Genomic DNA, 19452 nt, shown 5'->3' with positions numbered 1-19452 from the left:
GTAATTTTGAAGAATAAGATCAGATGGCTTATGAAATCAGTAACATCTCTTTTAGGGGTTGGCAAACTGTGACCCACAGGCCACCTCTGGCTCTCTGCCTGTTTTCATGTGGATGGTGAGTAAGAGTAGGTTTTACATTTTTAAAGGTCAAAAAAAAAAAGTCAAAAGAAGCATAATATATTGTGGCACATGAAAATTATATGAAATTCAGATTTCAGTGTTCATGAAGTTTTACTGGAATACAGCCACATTGATTTATTTATGTATCCTCTAAAGCTACTTTCGTACGCTACAATGGCAGAGTTGAGCATGTGAAAAAGAGACCTATAGCCTGCAAACCTAAAGTATTTATCTGGTCATTTATAAAAAAGTTTGTTGACCTCTGCTCTAGTTCATTGAATTCACCAAATGTTTATTGAGTGCCTTCATGTACTGAGTCTATGACATTCTAGTCTTCTGTTTGTCTTCATGATATTGGCAAATGTTTTTTTTTTTATATATGAAATATGAATGTCATTTGTAGCATTTTATATTTCTCATCAGAGCTGATGAGATCTGAAACAGGCAATGCTTTAAATCTTAATAAATGATATTGGCAAGGGGTGGGGCAGCTTAGAGGTCCATTTCAATGAAAAATAAGTATTTTGAAAAGATACTATCTTTGTCTAAAGATAAAACAAAAAATCATTCCATTACATATACCTAATTTTAGCTGCATAAATAATGCCATAAACAGCTCTCTGAAGTCTTTGACCACATCTGTGTGGACATGTTTTTCTTTTACCCCATTGTACCTGTCAGCTTTAATTTTAAAAGTAAGGCAAGCAATTCCATTTATATGACTTCTGCCCTTATGCTGCTGCCTTATAAGAAATGAGCAGCTGGAGAGGGGAAAGGTCAAAACATGCACATACCTGCCCAAGAACAAAGTGGAAACCACAAGGTCTAATTTTAGCCTTTATTCTCTTGGGAATAACCTAACAGTCACTAACAGGAATTGTCTTGGAATTAATAAACAACAAACTGTAAGATATGAGTCATTAAAAAAAGGAAACATGATTTTCATATGATGTTGAGTGGAAATAACAGAAGGATTGAGTTATCAGTGAAAAATGCTGAGGTTAGAGTCTTTTGAAGCCAAAGTAAAAAAATACATGATAGCAGATATGGAACTTGACTTTTGAGAAATAATAAAACAAATGAATCTCAAAGACTAACCTAGAATGCAGTCTGTTTTTAGTCTTTCTGATTTTCTTATGTGTGTTTTAAACTGCTTAACATAGCACTATCACCCTTCAAGTAGTTTTACAAGATTTTGCTTAATCTATAGAATTTGCTTCAAATCCCATTTGATGGCATCTCTTATCCATTCATCTCTACTGCTAGCCACTGATGTGACCATCAGTAGAATAAGAACACCACCTTTTGGGGGTGCCTGGGTGGCTCAATGGTTTAGCGCCTGCCTTTGGCCCAGGGCGTGATCCTGGAGTCCCAGGATTGAGTCCCACGTCGGGCTCCCTGCATGGAGCCTGCTTCTTCCTCTGCCTGTGTCTCTGCCTCTCTCTCTCTCTCTCTCTCTCTCTCTCTCTGTCTCTCATGAATACATAAATAAAATCTTTAAAAAAAAAGAAGAACACCACATTTTGGTATAGATTTTTTTCATTTCTTTTGGTATAGATTTTTTTCATTTTTCATTTCATTGGTATATATTTCATTATTCATTTTTCATTTTCATTTCATTTTTTTCATTTCACTCTATAATCAGAGAGTCTTATACAAACCAAAGAGGAAGAAATTCCTAAGGAAAAAGAATATGTATTAAACCTGATTTCCGTGGGCCAGCTACCTAATTAATTTAGCCCATTCTGACTTCTTTTGGAAAATAAATCCATGCCAGGTTACTTTTCAGGTAACTAAGCCTTTCTTACTGTGTTGGTTTTGCTGAACTTACTTGCTTTCTTCAATTAAAAAGTTCATGACAAGATATTTCAAAACATAGTATATAGAAATTAAAATGGACATTCCTGTACCCACAACCTAAATTTAGCAGATGGTAGCATTTTGCCATTTCATTTTTATGAAATTGTTGCATATTGTTAGAATCCTAAGCATACCCCTTTTCTTCTCACAGTCTTTAGTTGTGACCACTATCCTGCATCATTCTTGTGGGTATGTTTATACTTTCAGTATTTATGTATGTATTTATAACTTGCTTCAGTTGTCTTTTACATTTTTCATCTCTATATATTTGGAAATGTGTATCCTATTTCTGTTATTTGGGTACATATTTAGAAACAATAATGTCTATTTAAAGCATATAGTACTAGTATCTGTCTCTTCAGACATTAAAATCTGTCTTGACTCACCCCGCTTTGCCTGTTAGAATTTATCTAGGTTTAGTTACATATTGTTCTCAAACATTCTTAAGCTAATTATTGTTGTTAATCGTGATGCTTATTTAGTGTTACCCACATATTTACCGTTTTCATTGCTCATCATTGTCCCTGTCGCCCAGTTTTGTTTTGTTTTTTCTCCCCCCTGGGCTCAGTTTTTTTCTTACTGAAAAGTATTATTTAATAGCTCTTTCAGTGAGTGGTAGATTCTGTCTTGGAAATGTCTTTTATTTTTTTCTTTCAGTTATTCTATTACTTTAAATTGTGGGTGTGCCAATCATCTGGGTTTGTTTTTTTTTTTTTTTTTTTTTTTTTTGGTTTTTTTTTTTTGGTAGACTCTTACTCATGGTGAACGATTCCTTGTGTGTTTTGTAGTTACTGCTTGTGACTTATTTAAATGGGAATTTTACGTAATCTGGCTTGTGAAAGTTTTCCTATAAAGCAGTCTTATGTTTACTTCTTTATAGGCCTCAGGAGAGTCCTCAACCCAAGACCAATTTTAAAATGTTAATTTCTTACATGTAGCACTCATACTGTGCAGGCAGTATATGTTTTTACTCCAAACCAGTATAAAACAAAGGAGCCTTGGTCAGGTCAGAGATAGGCTTTATTATCATCTGAGTCAGGAAAGATCCTTTTTTTTTTTTTTATCTTTTTTTTTTTTTTAAGATTTATTATTCATGAGAGATACAGATTGAGAAAGAAAGAGAGAGACACAGGCAGAGGGCTCCTCACAGGGAGCCTGATGCAGGACTTGATCCCAGATCCCAGGAACACAACCTAAGCTGAAGGCAGGCACCCAGCTGCTGAGCCACCCAGGCATCCCTATCTTTTTAATAAGAGAGCATACACCAACAGAGGAGGTCATGGTGGGTGGGTGGGAGTGGGGTAGAGGGTGAGGGTGGGTGAAAGAAAATCTTAAACAGACTCCACACCTAGCATGGAGCTGGTCACACAGCCTGGTCTCACGACCCTGAGACTGTCCTGAGCCCAAGTCAAGAGTCCCACACTTAACCAATTGAGCCACCCTGGTGCCCCAGGAAAGATCATATTAAGGATCCTTTTCCTAATGGTACAGCCCATAGAACAGAGTTATTCAGTTTGGTCTGTGAAGGACCAGCAGCATCAACATTACCTGGGAGCTTGTTAGAGATGCAGATTCCCAGACCTGCTGAGTCAGACACTCTGGAAGCAGATTGAGCAGTCTAGGTTTAATCAGCCCTCTAGGTGATTCTTATGAATGCTAAAGTTTGGGAAGTACAACCTTAAAGAGGATTCCAACTTCATGTAAGAATCTAGGTTCCAGCTTGCTTTCTCATTTACGCAGGCCTCAAGACCTTATTTCCTGTCAGTCAATGGGCATTACAATCTGAAACTCAAGCTGTTAGAGCCTCTCCTCAGGTTTGTAGACCAATCCCCAATCCACTGCAAGGTCTGCTGCAACAACAATTTGTCCATCACAGGTTGTCATTTTACTCTTTGTGCATTCAGGGACATCTCTTTTTTCTTATGAACTCAACTGTGTTTTATGTAGAATTTCAAGATATGTGCAGCAAGAAGACTTGTAGCATAACTCAAGTCATCTTATTGCTAGAAGACTTAGCTAAATTGTTCATGTTTATTACTGATATTATCTTGAATAGTAGATACATATAGTGATTGTTTGAAATTTGGATACTGAGAATAGATGTGTGGCCCTAATTTTCTTTATACAATTACCTGATGATCACAGCTTCTTTAAATCTTCACATGCACACAAAAGATATGGGAATAAATAATAAAAATAGGAGTGTTGAATACTTAAAGGTCTTGCATTTTACAAAATGGAATCAAGATAATTGCTCTCAAAAACACTTAATATGTCTTAGTTGTAAGTTAAATGCTTTATATGTATCATCTAATTAAATCCTTAGAAATAGTCCATTCCCATTTTACAGATGAGAAAGTGAAAGCATGAGGAGTGTAGGTATCTGGCCCAAATCACCTGGCTATTAGCTGAAGTGGGATCTGAACCCATGCAGCCCAAATAGAGACCTGATGCTCTAACCTATACACCACACTTGCTCTAAAGAAGGAAAAACAGCATTTTGAACAAATATAGTTTGTGTGTGTCATGCTAAACCCTTTCACCGATTTCCTATTTAATGCTTATAACAATCCTACAAGTCATTCCTACCAGTCACCCCACCTTTTTGTGGTTTTTAAGACATGGTGCTCACATAAATAAATATTTTGCCTGACTGAATTAGAGTTGAATTTGAACCTAAGTCTACTTTCTACCAAAGCATCCATGATAAGTAGGTAGGCTTACTTAGCTCAAAATTTATTCTACTGTGGTTATAATATAGGTTTTTTATTGGAAAATTACCAGCCCAACGATTGGAAGTTTTTGTTTAGGGGACAGAGTAATATCCAGCCCTGTGATTAACAGAATCATGGAACTAAGAAGTCTGAAACAAAATAATCTTTGTTTTATTGACTAGGGAAATAGGGCCATTTATTATGTCACCCATTCTTCCTGACTTTCAGTTTACTCTTGTTTGTTTTTAAACTACACCATGTTTAAATGTTTTTGTAGCTCTGATATTCTAATTCAATACAAGTAATACATAATAATTTAGTTTTTCAAACTATAGACAGTTAACTCTTAATGATTCAATCTTACTTTGTGCTCTTTCCTCAGTGAGACTCCATCTAGTATTTTGTGACATATAATGATACGAATTTGAAACATTCATGACTGATGTCAGGAGAACTAAAGTAAACTTGGTCATCTTACATGATTTTCCTGCTCTTTGCTTCTTAAGAATCTCGTTAGCATTGGTCATCATGACTGGAAATGTAAGCACTTGATTGTTAAAATACTTATTATATCACAGAAACGGATCATTGAACTTGGGTAATTTAGCATAAGAGACAAATGTACAAATTCTAAGTCCATCTTGGATTAGACGTCCAGCTTTGCTAATTCCCAGTCATGAAGGTGAGTTTATCTCCCATCCTGTTTTATCCTCTATAAAATAGGGAAAATAACAGTCTTTACACAATTAGGTGAGGATTAAATGAGAAAATGCAAGGATACCTTTAGTGCAATGTCTGGAGCATGAATAAGCATTCATAAATTTCAGCTATTCTTATTGTCATTGTCACCATGATGATTCCTATTAAGCATCTTTCCTTTATATTATAGCTCTCACTGGATGAACTATCAGGGAAGTAAAAATGGAATACGGAAATTGATGTGAATTTTTTAGTTGCGTTAAGAATTATTGGAGTCTAGCTCCTATGCTGTTCTCATCAGCAAGAGTAAAGTTTAGCAGGCCACAGGAGACCCACTCTAAGTGAAGTTCATTTGTAGTCAGACCCATTGGTTAGCAGTTGCTGCTGGTGCTTACACAGTCAGTGACCCTTGAACAACGTGGGTCCACTTATACGTGGATTTTTGACTGTTCAGGGATCAGTGCCCCTAACCCTCTTGTCATTCAGAGGTCAACTATGTAGGTTTTCTGTATCTAAGCTTGTGCTGCAGAGTGTTCTTATATACATTGAGATAATCTGTCTCAGTCCTGTACACCAATGGGCCTGTCTGCTGCTGTCATTTCTAAGCAACTGACGCTTGGAGTTGTGCTTTCATGTCCCAAAAACATTTCTCCTGGCCACTTTTCTCACAGTTTCCCACATCTACTCACCATGAGGCCAATGGCTAGCTATTCCATTTTCATCAGTCCTTTTCACATGTTCACTGCTAAGAAGCCAGGTTGTTTAGCTGTTGGCTGATTGCATATCTCTGGGTTTTACTAGTAGAGATCTTCTAAGGCTATGCCCTATAACTGGTTAACCCAGAATAGCGAATGCTGAAAAAGAACAGTATTTGATGGATCCTGATCATCCCTTGGACCCTGATTATCCCTTGGATTTTGATGCCAAGCTTTCTACATTTTTAGTTTCCTGGCAAGGTTATTATTTGACCTCATATTGTTGAATTGCAAATTGTAGTTCTATGCTATTGCTAGTTTATGTGACTATAGACGTTCCGCATTATAAGTGGTATTTAATCTTTGTATCTAAAATCTGATTTTTGGATCATAGTACTGGGACGATTTCTTGCAAATTTTATGCAAATTTACTCCAAAACTAATTAATGTCATTTATTACTACTTATCATATATTTATTGTTTATTATTCACTACTCACTGAGGATGCAAATTCAAGTAAGATATATGATCTTTTGATCTTTTTGGGATTAGTTACACAGGTGCACACTTGGTGATAATTCATTGAACTGTCCATTTGATAACCTTTTCTTTGTGTACTTTATACTTCTTAGTAAAAAAGTTAAAAAAAGATGTGGTCTGACCTCAAGGTATTTTATAGTCTAGTAGGAAAGCAGACATGTAAATTAGTGATTTTTAAGCAGTGATTAACGCTATTACATGAGCAGATTTCTGTGAAAGCACAGAGAAAAGTCACCTATACTAGGAATTTATGAGAAAATTCTTAGAAGAGATGACACTATACCAAAGTTTTAAAGGTTAGGTAGTAGTTATTCATGCAAAGAAAGGCATTCAGAAGAGAAGGAGCAGCATTATGAAAACAGTATCTCATGGAGCAGCCTACCTGAATGGGATGGGGTGCTTGTATGGTTGGAGGTGGGTCATGAGAGCTGAAATTAGGCTACTTATATTGAACACAATCTGCAGGGACCCTGGATGTTACCCTGAAGAGCTTAAAGACAGAACGATTAAATAGTAATAATAAGGCTTAACCATGGCAAAGGGAATTCTCAAAAGATACTGAGAGTGTGTGACAAAAGGATAGGAGAGACTCCTGGAGAGCAGTGTTATATCAGCCAGGATGGGCATGTGATCAGTAGTGTCAGATGTTGCAAAGATCCTAAATAAGGTAGAAATAGAAAGGTATCCATTGGCTTCAGCAAATATAGGAGGTGATGTAATGGTACTATAATTATATAGAATAAACTATATTATTTCCGAGTAAGTCATTTTGTTACTTGTCCTCTTTTTTTTTTTTTAAAGATTTTATTTATTCATGTGAGAGAGAGAGAGAGAGAGAGGCAGAGACACAGGCAGAAAGAGAAGCAGGCTCCATGCAAGGAGCCCAGCGTAGGACTCGATCCTGGGACTCCAGGATTTCACCCTGGGCCAAAGGCAGGCGCTAAACCGCTGAGCCACCCAGGGATCCCCTGCCCTTTTTTCTTATCCTTTTTTTAACCACATCAATTTTTTCCTTCCCATTTTATTTGTATTTTATATATCTTACTCATTCTTATATCTCTTTCTCTTTATAACTCCTTCCCACTATTATTTAGAAACTTTATCTTGTTAAATATGAAAGAGATTATTTTATTATGGAAATTTATGTATAAAATATTTTCTATAATCAATTTTTCTTTATTAAATGAGATTAGCTTTTTATGTAAACAATTTATGTAAACAGTGGTTTTTAATCAAAATATAATGAGGTCATTTAGAATTTGTATTTAGAAATATGTTACATATTACATACATGCATATACACACATACATACATAGAAAGTGAGACAGATCATCTCTTATAAAGGGTCATTTGGATAACAATTTTGGAAAATATTTTTAAAGGTGCCTTTTTATTGTTTCAGAATAGTTTTGAAGCAAATGGCAGTTTTTGTACGTAGTTTGTGTTACATATAACTGTAAGATCATAGCCATCATTACCTAGCAGTTATTTTTACTTCTAAGCCTTTAAGACAGCATTTCTGGTTTGTCTGATGTTTAAGAATTTTAGAAATTACTTTCAAAATGTAATTGGATCTATTAAGCTTTCCTAATTTCAGTTGAATTCAGTGTTGTCAACCGTAACTCTGGATGTGCTACTTTAATTTTCACTATACCTTCACTATTATGAAGGTATCTACATTTTACTAGGTCCATTTTTCCTCTTCAGGCTAGTTTTGATTACTAGTATTTTGATACACCATTTTGCTTTCAGTTTCCAAGATACAGCATTATTAAACAATTCACAGACTCTCAAAGAATATGATTATCCTTTGATATTTTTGAAATTTGAATTCTGAGTAAATCTCAAATGAAAATTCTTGGTACTTTTTTAAGTAGATAAGAATCATGATGTCCTAATCTAGTATGATCTAATGTGGTAATAACCAAGGCCACTATATATAACACGAGAAGCACATTGATCAAATTAATGATTATTCTCTTTGTCCATGCTCTTCCTAATCTTAGATTTAGCATTCCTTTTCATTCTTTCAGTGTATATGTGTACATAGCTCTATATTTTCTTTGTTTACTCTTTGACTTCTTTCACCAAGTCATTTTGAGATATTTTAGATTATTTAACATAATTTATTTATTTAACATAATATAATTTCATAGAAGCCAGTAAAACAACCCTGAAATCAAGTATATTGGACAAGAAATGCTTATCATTATTTAAAGAATAGTTAAAAGTGAGACTCTGTTTTTGTGGTATAGGCTTATACCACATAAAACAGCAAGATTGTAGCCATTAGGTTAGCAGGTACTCTTATACCTGAGTTTTTAAGAGCATTATTTACTGATTTTTATTATATTTAAAATGCTTCATATTTTATCTTTTAACTTTGAGGAATACTTGAAATTTAAGCTTTAATTTTGTCAAAATGTTTATATTTTAAAAGAACCATAATCTAAGATTCTATGACATTAGTGTTAAATTGAATTATCCACATATTTTATTGAGACACTTTTCACTAGATTTCTCTGTTGATTTACATGGCCATAATTCATAAACAACTTTCTCATTCCTAAAATTTACTTTAGATAAAAATTAATTACTTTTTTTTGCTTGTTTGTTACTTAATACCAGTATCTAATTCTCTTTTTTTTTCCTCAATAATGCATGGCAGTGTAAAGTTCTATTAATATTTTCTCTTTAGGCTTTTAATATTTAATAAACATGCATTGAATAGATTTAATAACGAAAGGGAGAATTTCTTGTGATTCTTGTAACAAAATAGATTTTCATTAAATACTTTGTTTACCATTGATTCCAAGGTTTAAAACTAAAATGGTACATTAGAAGATTTATTTAAAAATCTTACTGTTAGTTCTGTTCCTTTGCCACACATTTTCACACCCCTATTTTGTTATATATTCTGCCAGGAATAATTATTGCAAATAAGAGCAAATAAAATACATCATATTTTTCTATTAATTTTTACCCAATTGGCAACATCCTATAGACTGTTCCACATCATGCTTTTCACTTAATATGCTTTTGAGATCTTTCCATACTAATGTATGATGAACTCCATTCTTTGTAACAACTGTGTAGAAATTCCATTGGGTGAATATACCATACTTTATTTAACAAGTTTCCCTGCCGATATGAATTTAATATATTCTCAGTTTTTGCTGCAATGCTGCAGTGAATAAAAACATATATATGTCATTTGCACAAGTAAAAGTATGGCTGTGGAATAAATTCCCAGAAATAGAATTGTTAAGTCAAAGAGTATGTGGATTGATCATTCTGGTAGTGTTTGTATAATTTCTTTCTGCAGGGTTATACCAATTTCCACTCCCCTAGGAATGAGTAAAAATATGTGTTTCCTCATTCATGTAACAATAATGTGTTCATACTTTTTACTTGATTGTTAAACCAAAGATTTTATCCCTATTTTATGTAAATATTTGAGATTCAGAATTGATGAAAGTACCCCATAAATTATAGTTTCGAGCATTCATATCATAATGCCACATCTACCATTCTATGTTGTTAGATTCTTACACCTCTTCTGAGTTATTAAGACATAAAGCAACATTAAATTAATGGTAGTTGCAAATAACTAATGCAAACAGATATTAAGAACAGTATTATTCCTGGACATATGCTCAAATACATACAGAATTTAGTTCCCAATACATTTGCATTTCAAACAAGTGGGTAAAATTTTGGTGATTTTATAAATGGTCTTAAGTCAACTAGCCATTTATGTCAAAAAAAAAAAGAAAAGAGATAATGCCAGATGGATCAAAACGATTTAAGCGTTAAAAAAAACCAAACCAACAGGTATATAACTTGCAACATTGTTTAAAAAAAAAAAAAAAAAGGAAGAGGACTGTGCCCATTACACACACCACATCACATATGCACATGCCAATACAATGAGCTGGAGATGAAATTTAGAAAGCAGTAATAGAAGTTGATATGTGGTTACCTAAGAGATGAAGAATCAATATTTGAGTATTGGGGAATGAAGGTTACTTTTGAAAGAAAAAATTAGGGTAGTTTTAGATTCACAGCAAAAGTGATGGGAAGCTACAGGGATTTCCAGTATCCCATCTATCCCCACCCAAGCCTCCTGCATTATCAACCTCCTCTACCAAAGTCCTATGTTTGTTATATTTGATGAGCCTACATTGACACACATAATCACCCAAAGTCCATAGTTTATGTTAGGGTTCTGTCTATGAAGTGCACATTCTGTAAATTTGGACAAACGTATAATAATAACAGGTATCAACTGTAATACCATACAGAGTGTTTTCACTGTGCTAAAAGTCCTCTGTGTTCTGCCCTTTTTTTTCATCCCCTTTTTTTTCATCCCCACCCCCAGTCTGCTGGCGCCACAGATCTTTTTACTGTCTCCATAGTTTTGCCTTTTCCAGAATGTTGTTCATATAGTTGGAATGATATGGTAAGGAAGCTTTCCAGATTGGCACTTTTTCACTTTTGTGAATGCATCTAGGATTCTCTCGTGTGTTTCTGTGGCTTCATACCTCATTTCTTTTTAATGCAGAGTAATATTCTATTGTCTGGACAGTACCATGGTTTATCCATTTCACCTTGCTGAAGGGAATCTTGGTTGCTTCGAAGTTTTGGCAGTAATGAATAGAGCTACTGTAAACATCCATGTACATACTTTCGTGTGGGCATAAGTTCTCAGCTCCTTTGGGTCAATACCAAGGAGTGCTATTACTGAATTGTATGGCAAGAGTATGTTTAGTTTTGTAAGAAACTGCCAAACTGTCGTCAAAAGTTGCAGTACCATTTTGCATTCCCACCAGCACTTCACTACCATTCCTATTGCTCTACATCCTGTCCAGCATTTTCTGTCCAGTGTTCCAGACCTTGGTCGTTCCAATATGTACGTAGTGGAATATCATTATTGTTTTAATTTGTATTTCCTTGATGGTATATTATATGAATCATCTGTCCATATGCTCTATATCTTCTGTGGTGAGCTATCTGTTAAGGTCATTGGCCCATTTCTGAATCATGTTTGTTTTCTCATAATGAGTTTTAAGAGTTCTTTGTATAATTTGGGTAGCTGTCATCTATCAGATGTGTCTTTTGCAGATATTTTCTCCCAATCTGTCGCTTGTCTTCTCATAATCTTGATGTTGTCTGTCACAGAGAAGTAGTTTTTAACTTTAATGAAGTCCATCTTATCAATTACTTATTTCATGGGTCCTGTCTTTGGTGTTGTATCTAAAAAACCATCACCAGACCAAGAGCCATCTAGATTTTCTCCTATGTAATCTTCTAGGGATTTCATAGTTTTGCATTTTGCATATAGGGCTGTGATCCATTTTGAGTTAACTTTTGTGAAGGATGTAAGGTCTGTGTCTAGATTCACTTTTTTTTTTTTTTTTTGCATATGGAAACCCAGTTATTTTAGCACTATTGCTGAGGAGACTATCTTTGTTCCATTTTATTGTCTTTGCTCCTTTGTCAAAGATAAATTGACTATATTTATGTGGGTTATTTCTCAATTTAATATTTTATTGATCTGTTCTTGTACCAATACCACACTGATTACAGTGTGGTAGCTCTGTAGTTGAGTCTCAAAGTCAGGTAGCATCAGTCTTCCTACTTTGTACTTCTACTTTATTATTGTGTTGGCTATTCTGGACCTTTTGCTTCTTCATAGAAACTTTAGAATAAGTTTGTCAAAATCCGTAAAATAAATCTTAATGCTGTGATTTTGATTGGGATTTCACTGAATCTACAGATCAAGTTGGGAAGAACTGACATCTTGATAATTTGAGTCTTCCTATCTGTGAACATGGAATATTTCTCCATTTATCTAGTTTTTCTTTGATTTTGTTCATCAGGGTTTTGTCATTTTCTTCAAATAGATTTTGTACATCTTTCATTAGATTTATACCTAAGTATTTCATTTTAAGGATGCTAATGTAAATAGTATTATGTTTTAAATTTCAAATTCTACTTATTCATTACTAGTATATAGAAAGTCACTGACTTCTGTGTAATAACCTTGTATCCTGCAACCTTACCTATAGTTACTTGTTCCAGAAAGTAGTTTTTGTTTTTGTTTTTCTTGTCTGTTCTTTCAGATTTTCTATGTATACAATCATGTCATCTGTGAACAGATAGTTTTGTTCCTTCTTTCTCAATCTGCATACCTTTTATTTCTTTTTCTAGCATTTTTGCATTAGCAAGGATCCAGAATGATGTTGAAAAGGAATGGTGAGAAGGGACATCCTGAATAGGAAGGAAGCTTCATGTTTCTCGCCTTTAAGTATGATATTAGCTATAATTTTTTTGTGTGTCAAATTGAGAAAGTTCCCCTCTATTCCTAGTTTACTGAGAGTTTTATCATGAAGAGGTATTGGATTTTGTCACGTGCTTTTTTAATCTATTGGTGTAATCATGTGATTCTTTTTAATCTGTTGATGGAATAGCTTACATTAGTTGATTTTTATTTTTATTTTTTTAAAGATTTTATTTATTCATGAGAGACACAGAGAGGCAGAGACATAGGCAGAGGGAGAAGCAGGCTCCCTTTGGGGAGCCTGATGTGGGACTTGTTCCCAGGACTCTGGGATTATGCCCTGAGTCAAAGGCAGACACTCAACCACTGAGCCACCCAGGTATCCCACAATAGTTGATTTTTAAATGCTACACTAGTCACACATACCTGGTATGAATCCCACTTGGTTGTGACATATAATTAGTTTTAGATATTGTTGGATTCATTTTCTGAATATTTTGTTGGGAGTTTTTGCATCTATGTTCATATGAAATATTGGTCTGTAGTTTTCTTGTACTATATTTGCCTATCCTGCACATTATGTTAATTCTGGTCTCATATTATGAGCTAGAAAGTACTCCCTTTGTTTTATCCACTGAAGATGGTTTTAGAATGTTGGTATAATTTCTTTCTTAGAATTAAGTTCACTTGTGAACTCATCTGGGCCTGATACTTTCTGGTTTTTTTTTTGTTGTTGTTGTTTTGTTTTTGCCAGGAGAAGAGGGTATTCATTATTGATTCAATTTCTTTAATAGATGTAGACTTATTCATATTGTCTGTTCACTCTTGTGTGAGTTTGGGAAGATTGTATCTTTTAAGGAATTGGTCTATTTCATCTAGGTTCTCAAATTTGTGGGCATGGAGCTATTCATGGTATTTCTTTATTATTATTTTTATTTCCATGGGATCTGTAGTGATACCCCTTCTTTCAGTTTCATATTAATAATTTGTGCCCTCCCTTTTTTTCTTTTCCTGGCTACAGATTTATCAGTTTTATTAAACTTTATTGAGAACCAGCTTTTGGTTTCATTGATTTTCTCTATTGATTCCCTGTTTTCAATTTCATTGATATCTGCTCTGTTTCTTATTATTTCTTTTCTTAGGTTTACTTTGGATTTAATTTGCCTTTTTTTCTTCTAGATTTCTAAGGTGGAAAGTTAGATTATTGATTTTTTTTATATTTCTTCTTTCCTAATACAGGCATTCAATACTGTAAATTTTCCTGTAAGCAATGCTTTCACAGCATCCCAGAAATTTTGATAAGTGGTGTTTCTTTTTTCACTTGGTTCAAAATATTTCTTAATTTCTCTTGATACTTTTCCTTTGACCTGTGTGTTATTTATAAGTGTGTTGTTTTATACCTACATATAGGGTATTTTCAACTTATCTTTCCATTATCTATTTCTAGTTTAATTCCATTGTGGTCTGAGAGCAGATACTGTATGTTCCATTCTTTTAAACTTGTTAAGGTATCTTTTATGGCCTAGAATGTGGTCCATCTTGGTGCATGTTCTGTGTTAGCTTGAGAAGATTATGTGTTCTGCTGTTGTTAGATGTAGTCAATAGATGTCAGTTATATCTAGTTCATTGATGGTGTTGAGTTCAACTACATCCTTACTGATTTTCTACCTGCTGGATCTATTTTTGATAGAGGTTTTTTGAAGTCTCCACCTATTATAGTGGATGCATCATCTATTTATCTTTGTAGGTCTATCAGTTTTGCCTCATATAGGCTGATGCTTTGTTGTTAGGTATATACATGTTAATGATTGTTATATCTTCTTGGAAAATTGATCCCTTCATCATTATATAATGCCTTTCTTTATTCCTAATAACTTTCCTTGCTTTGAAGTCTGCTCTGTTTGAAATTAATATAGCTATTCCTGTATCTTTGATTACTATTAGAATGGTTTATTTTTGTCCATCCATTTACTTGGAATCTATATACGTCTTTATACTTAGATTCCTTGTAAATAACATAGTTGGGAGTCACAATGTTTTTGATGTGCTCTAAAAACCTCTGCATACATTTAGACAATTGACATTCAAAGTGATTTTGATATAATTGGATTAATACCTACCGTATTTGTTACTGTTTTCTATTTGTTGCTCCTGTTCTTTGTTCCTAGTTTTCTGCCTTTGTGGTTGTTAATATTTTATATGATTCCATTTTTTCTTTCTTAGTATATTAGTTACACTTTTTCTTCTTTTCTTTTTGTAGTGTTTGCCCTAGAGTTTATAATATATATTTACAACTAATACAAGTCCACTTTCATGTTTTTTAAAAAAGATTTTATTTATTTATTCATGAGAGACACAGAGAGAGGGGGGCAGGAGACATAAGCAGAGGGAGAAGCAGGCTCCATGCAGGGAGCCCGATGTGGGACTTGATCCTGGGACTCCAGGATCATGCCCTGAGCCAAAGGCAGACACTCAACCACTGAGCCACCCAGGTGTACCAACAAGTCCACTTTCAGATAACACTATACCACCTCACTGGTAGTCTAAGTACCTTATAATTACAAAATAATCCTAATTTTTCTCCTTCTCATCTTTTATATCATTATTATTACTTATTTCAGTTATATATAAGCCTATGTAAATGGAGATATATGTACATGTATATACACATACATGTGTATATAAGATACATACATAAGCATACATAATTTAATATTTGTTGCTATTATCATTTTGAACAGACTGTTATCTGGTAGGTTAAGAGTGAAAAAATAAAAGTTTTTATTTTACCTTCACTTATACCTTCTTCGGTCCTTTTTCTTTCTTTGCATAGATCATGAAACTTTTCACTATAAACTTTTTTTCAGCTGTTTTGCTTTTTTTTTTTTTTTTTTTTACATGTTAACTTAAACAAACAAACAAAAAAAATCAAGGGGCTCCTGGGTGGCTTAGTTAGTTAATCATCTGCCTTCGGCTCAGGTAATGATCCTGGGGTCCTGGGATTGAGCCCCACATTGGGCTCCCTGCTCAGTGAGGAGTCTACTTCTCCCTCTGCCCCACTGCTCCCCACTGTTCGTGCATGTGCTCTTTCTCTCACTCTCTCAAATAAATAAATTAAATCTTCCAAAAAATCACTACTTGTGTCCTCTTTTGGTCCAAAAAATATGAGTCCAGGTGTTTCCTCCTTATTGCATTCTTTCCAAAGGGACTGATTTCTCCAGAGGACAGAGTGTTGTGCTATTTTTGCCTGGTATTTACATTGAGGTTAACTCTGTTGGTTAGAGTGTACTGGTAATGACACCAGTGACATGGGTTTTATTTCCATGTGGTTCAGTTAACTTTGGTTTTCCACTGCCACAGACTGCTCCCATAATTATGTCTAAAATGTGTTCTTGGCCCAAGGGAGACCTGATGAAGCAAAGTGCAAATCCATCACCATGTGGGAAAATGGACACCCAAATGCTCACCCAGCTGATGGAGAGAGGGGGGCTGATTGAGGGGTATTGTTGTAGTGGAATCTCTAAGTTCACATCTTAAATTTGTATTATTTATGCTATAAAGTTCAAGATATGTGATTTAATATTTTGGTTTTTAAAGGTTCAAAGTCAGTTACAGACAAGGAAGTTCAGTTTATAGGCAAATCTTGAAGTATTAACCAAGATTGCATTTTGAAAAAAAAAAAATGAGTCATGCCTAGCCCTTCCCAATTACATAATATTTACTTATCCGAGTGCTTTACCAAGTTTAAAATATCTCAGCTGTATATTTGAAATTACATATAACAAATATTTGTTTATGTAGTTTATTGTAAATAAAGGTTCTAATGTAGAGATTTGTGATCTTAGTAAGTCTATGCAGTATCATAGTATGTCTCCAGTATTCTCAGGTTATGCTTCAGCAAGTTCTCAAATCTCAAAAACCAGAATACTTTTTTTTTTTAAGATTTTTATTTATTTATTCACGAGAGACACAGAGAGAAAGAGGCAGAGACACAGGCAGGGGGAGAAGCAGGCTCCATGCATGGAGCCTGATGCGGAGCTCAATTCCACGACTCTGGGATCACACCCTGAGCCCAAGGCAGACGCCCAACCACTGAGCAACCCAGGTGTCCCAGAATACTTTAGTTTTAAATACAAATTTATGATATATTTCTATTAGCCAATATTTATTAAGTGTTGACTGAGTCCAGGTACTATGTTGAATAAGTGCAAAGAGACATTTTGCAGTCCCTATAGAGATTTACATGATGAGGGAGGTTAAGCAGATAAATCAGGAGACCATTATTATTTTTAAAAATAGTGTGAAAATGGTATGTGAAAGCAAAGCACAGAAGAGTGACTGTGAGAGCAATTATGAAGGGTATCTAACCCTAAATGGACAATTAAGAGCCAGCCAGGGTAAATGGGGTAGATAGGGTACTCTAGGCAGAAAAAAACAAACTTGGACTTAGAAATTGAAGGGAGCATACTACATTTTAGATCTGTAAAGAGTTTAGTATGAGTAGAATTTAGAATGTGAAAAGGGATGGTGAAAAATAAGACTGGAAAATTAAATGGAGTTCAATTCATAAGGGGGATGTGGATGATAGTCTGAAAGCATAGGGATCTGATTAAAGTATTTTAAGCAATGTTAGGTTGGTGTTGGAGGAAAATGAAGATGTGAAATGAGATGTAATTTGTGTTATATAAAATCCAATTTTACAATAGTAGGAAAGCTAGAATTAGTGTCATTAATTCAACCAGTATTTGCTGAGTGCCCTCTTTGTGTCTGGCACTGCTCTAGACTGCACTAAGATAGTGACACAAACGGACAAAATCCATTTTATTAACAGTACTTATATCCTATTGGAAGGTGGAGAGATAAAGACAATAAACAGTTAAAGGATATACAGATAATATTCTGTATGTCAAAAAGGACTAAGGAGAAATCAAAGCAGGAAAAGTTGGAAGAGATAAATGTGTGTACTGTTTCAGATCTTTTTAGATCAGGGAAGTCCTTTCCAATAGGAGCAGGAATCTAAATGAAATGAAGGATTGAATGGAAAATTTGTTCTAGGCAGAAGAATCGGTTTTGGCAAAGACCCTGAGGCAGAGTAAATGGCATATACAAGAGCAGAGAAGCACGTAGGACTGAAGCTGAGACTGCAGGGAGGAGAGCTGTAACAGAAGAGAGAGAGAGCCAGTGGACATGTTAAATGGTTGCATATGTGAGGACAAGACTTAAAAATGAGATCTACTTTGGGAAAAGGGGGAAATGCTTAGGAATAGCAGTCCTTCCCATCTATCTTTTGCTGTTGTCTCTCATTCTGTCTCCTTCCTCCTCCTCTTTCTCTAATTTTGTGTTATTTTGGTTACCCTGTAACTGGTCATATTTATTATGCAATTTCAGTCTTTTCTTAGTATATAGTTATTTTCTTTATAGCACCTATTTATTTTTAAAATGAGCTACATGTGTTTGTATTTAGATACAGCCTTTCATATTAATGAATATATATACATATATCAGTATCAAAGCCAGGTAAGAGTATAGGGAGTAATGAAAGCAGAGAAGAATATAAGTGCTGTTTTAAATCTTTTTAGATCAGGAGAGTCCTCTCTGACAAGATGGCATTTGAACAGAGATCATACACATGCACACATCCCTACACGTATTCATGTGTATATGTATATGTACATGTATACACATATGTATATGTATATTGACAATGAATGAATGTATATATGTATATTTTGACAGGTGTGTTTGTGTGTGTGTTACAAATATATACATAATAACAGTGTTCAAGAGCCAGGTTCTTCTGGTCTCTACATATATATGTGGTCCCTAAACATATGAAAGTGCTAGGAAAAGAGGTCATTGTTTGAGAGTAGAACCCTTGAGTCTGTTACAAGCTTTGTAGACTTGCCTAAACCTTATGGATTGGACTGCAAGTATAGTACATTCTATTTCCGAAACAAAGATAACAGTTTCTACTTTAGGGAATCTAAACAATGAGCATTTTCCTTTCCTTTCTCTGTTTTATAAGCCTAAACTCCCTCTAGCCTGTCAGTTATGATTATATGTACAGTTCCCAGCTAATGCAAGTAAGAGAAGCTGCTGACGGAAATAGGAATTTTAAAGAGACTTCCAGAAGTATGGTGGCAATGTGAAATTGATTCAGTTTGCTGGTGGAGTTCACAGAGCCTGGATTCTTTGAATATATCTACAAGTCATCACCGTCTAATTTGGGATCCACATCTTTTGCATTTTCTGGTCCTGTTTTTCCGTCAAAATGACAGAAGCAAAAAAGACAGAATGCCTCTGTCACTGTTTCATGATCAACCCTAATTGGAAAAGAAAAGTTAATTAAAATCTATGAAAATGAATTGAGTAACCTTTAAGGATAGGCAGTACAATGTGGCCAAAATTAATATGACAATTTGTTAATGGACTAGGCAATTGTAATCGGTTTTAAAAATAACTTAAAGCTTTCTTTATGTTTAACAAAAGTTACTAATTAAAGGAAGCAATGACCTGTATGTAAGATTATCCATGAAAATT

The 19452-nt window shown here is 34.5% G+C and overlaps 1 protein-coding gene across 21 annotated transcripts in view; it reads left to right on the top strand.

The window, feature by feature from the left end:
- CEP128 (centrosomal protein 128) overlaps positions 1-19452 on the top strand; it is a 400883-nt gene that overhangs the window by 290550 nt on the left and 90881 nt on the right. Inside the window, exons 21-22 of one of the 21 annotated variants that reach the window (XM_035719927.2) lie at positions 3721-3794; positions 5077-5094. The exons of 18 other annotated variants lie outside the window; for them this stretch is intronic. In XM_035719927.2, coding sequence (XP_035575820.2) covers positions 3721-3794; positions 5077-5079 — 77 coding nt within the window. In that variant the 3' untranslated portion in view covers positions 5080-5094. Of the gene's footprint in view, positions 1-3720; positions 3795-5076; positions 5235-19452 lie in introns of those variants that run through there. 2 more of the 21 variants (XR_007412452.1, XR_003134760.3) reach the window with 2 other exon arrangements.

Source organism: Canis lupus, chromosome 8, assembly GCF_003254725.2.
Source record: "Canis lupus dingo isolate Sandy chromosome 8, ASM325472v2, whole genome shotgun sequence".
In the NCBI taxonomy this organism is placed as follows: Eukaryota; Metazoa; Chordata; class Mammalia; order Carnivora; family Canidae; genus Canis; species Canis lupus.
The sequence above is the reverse complement of the archived record's forward strand: the minus strand, read 5'-3'. Positions and strand labels throughout refer to the sequence as shown.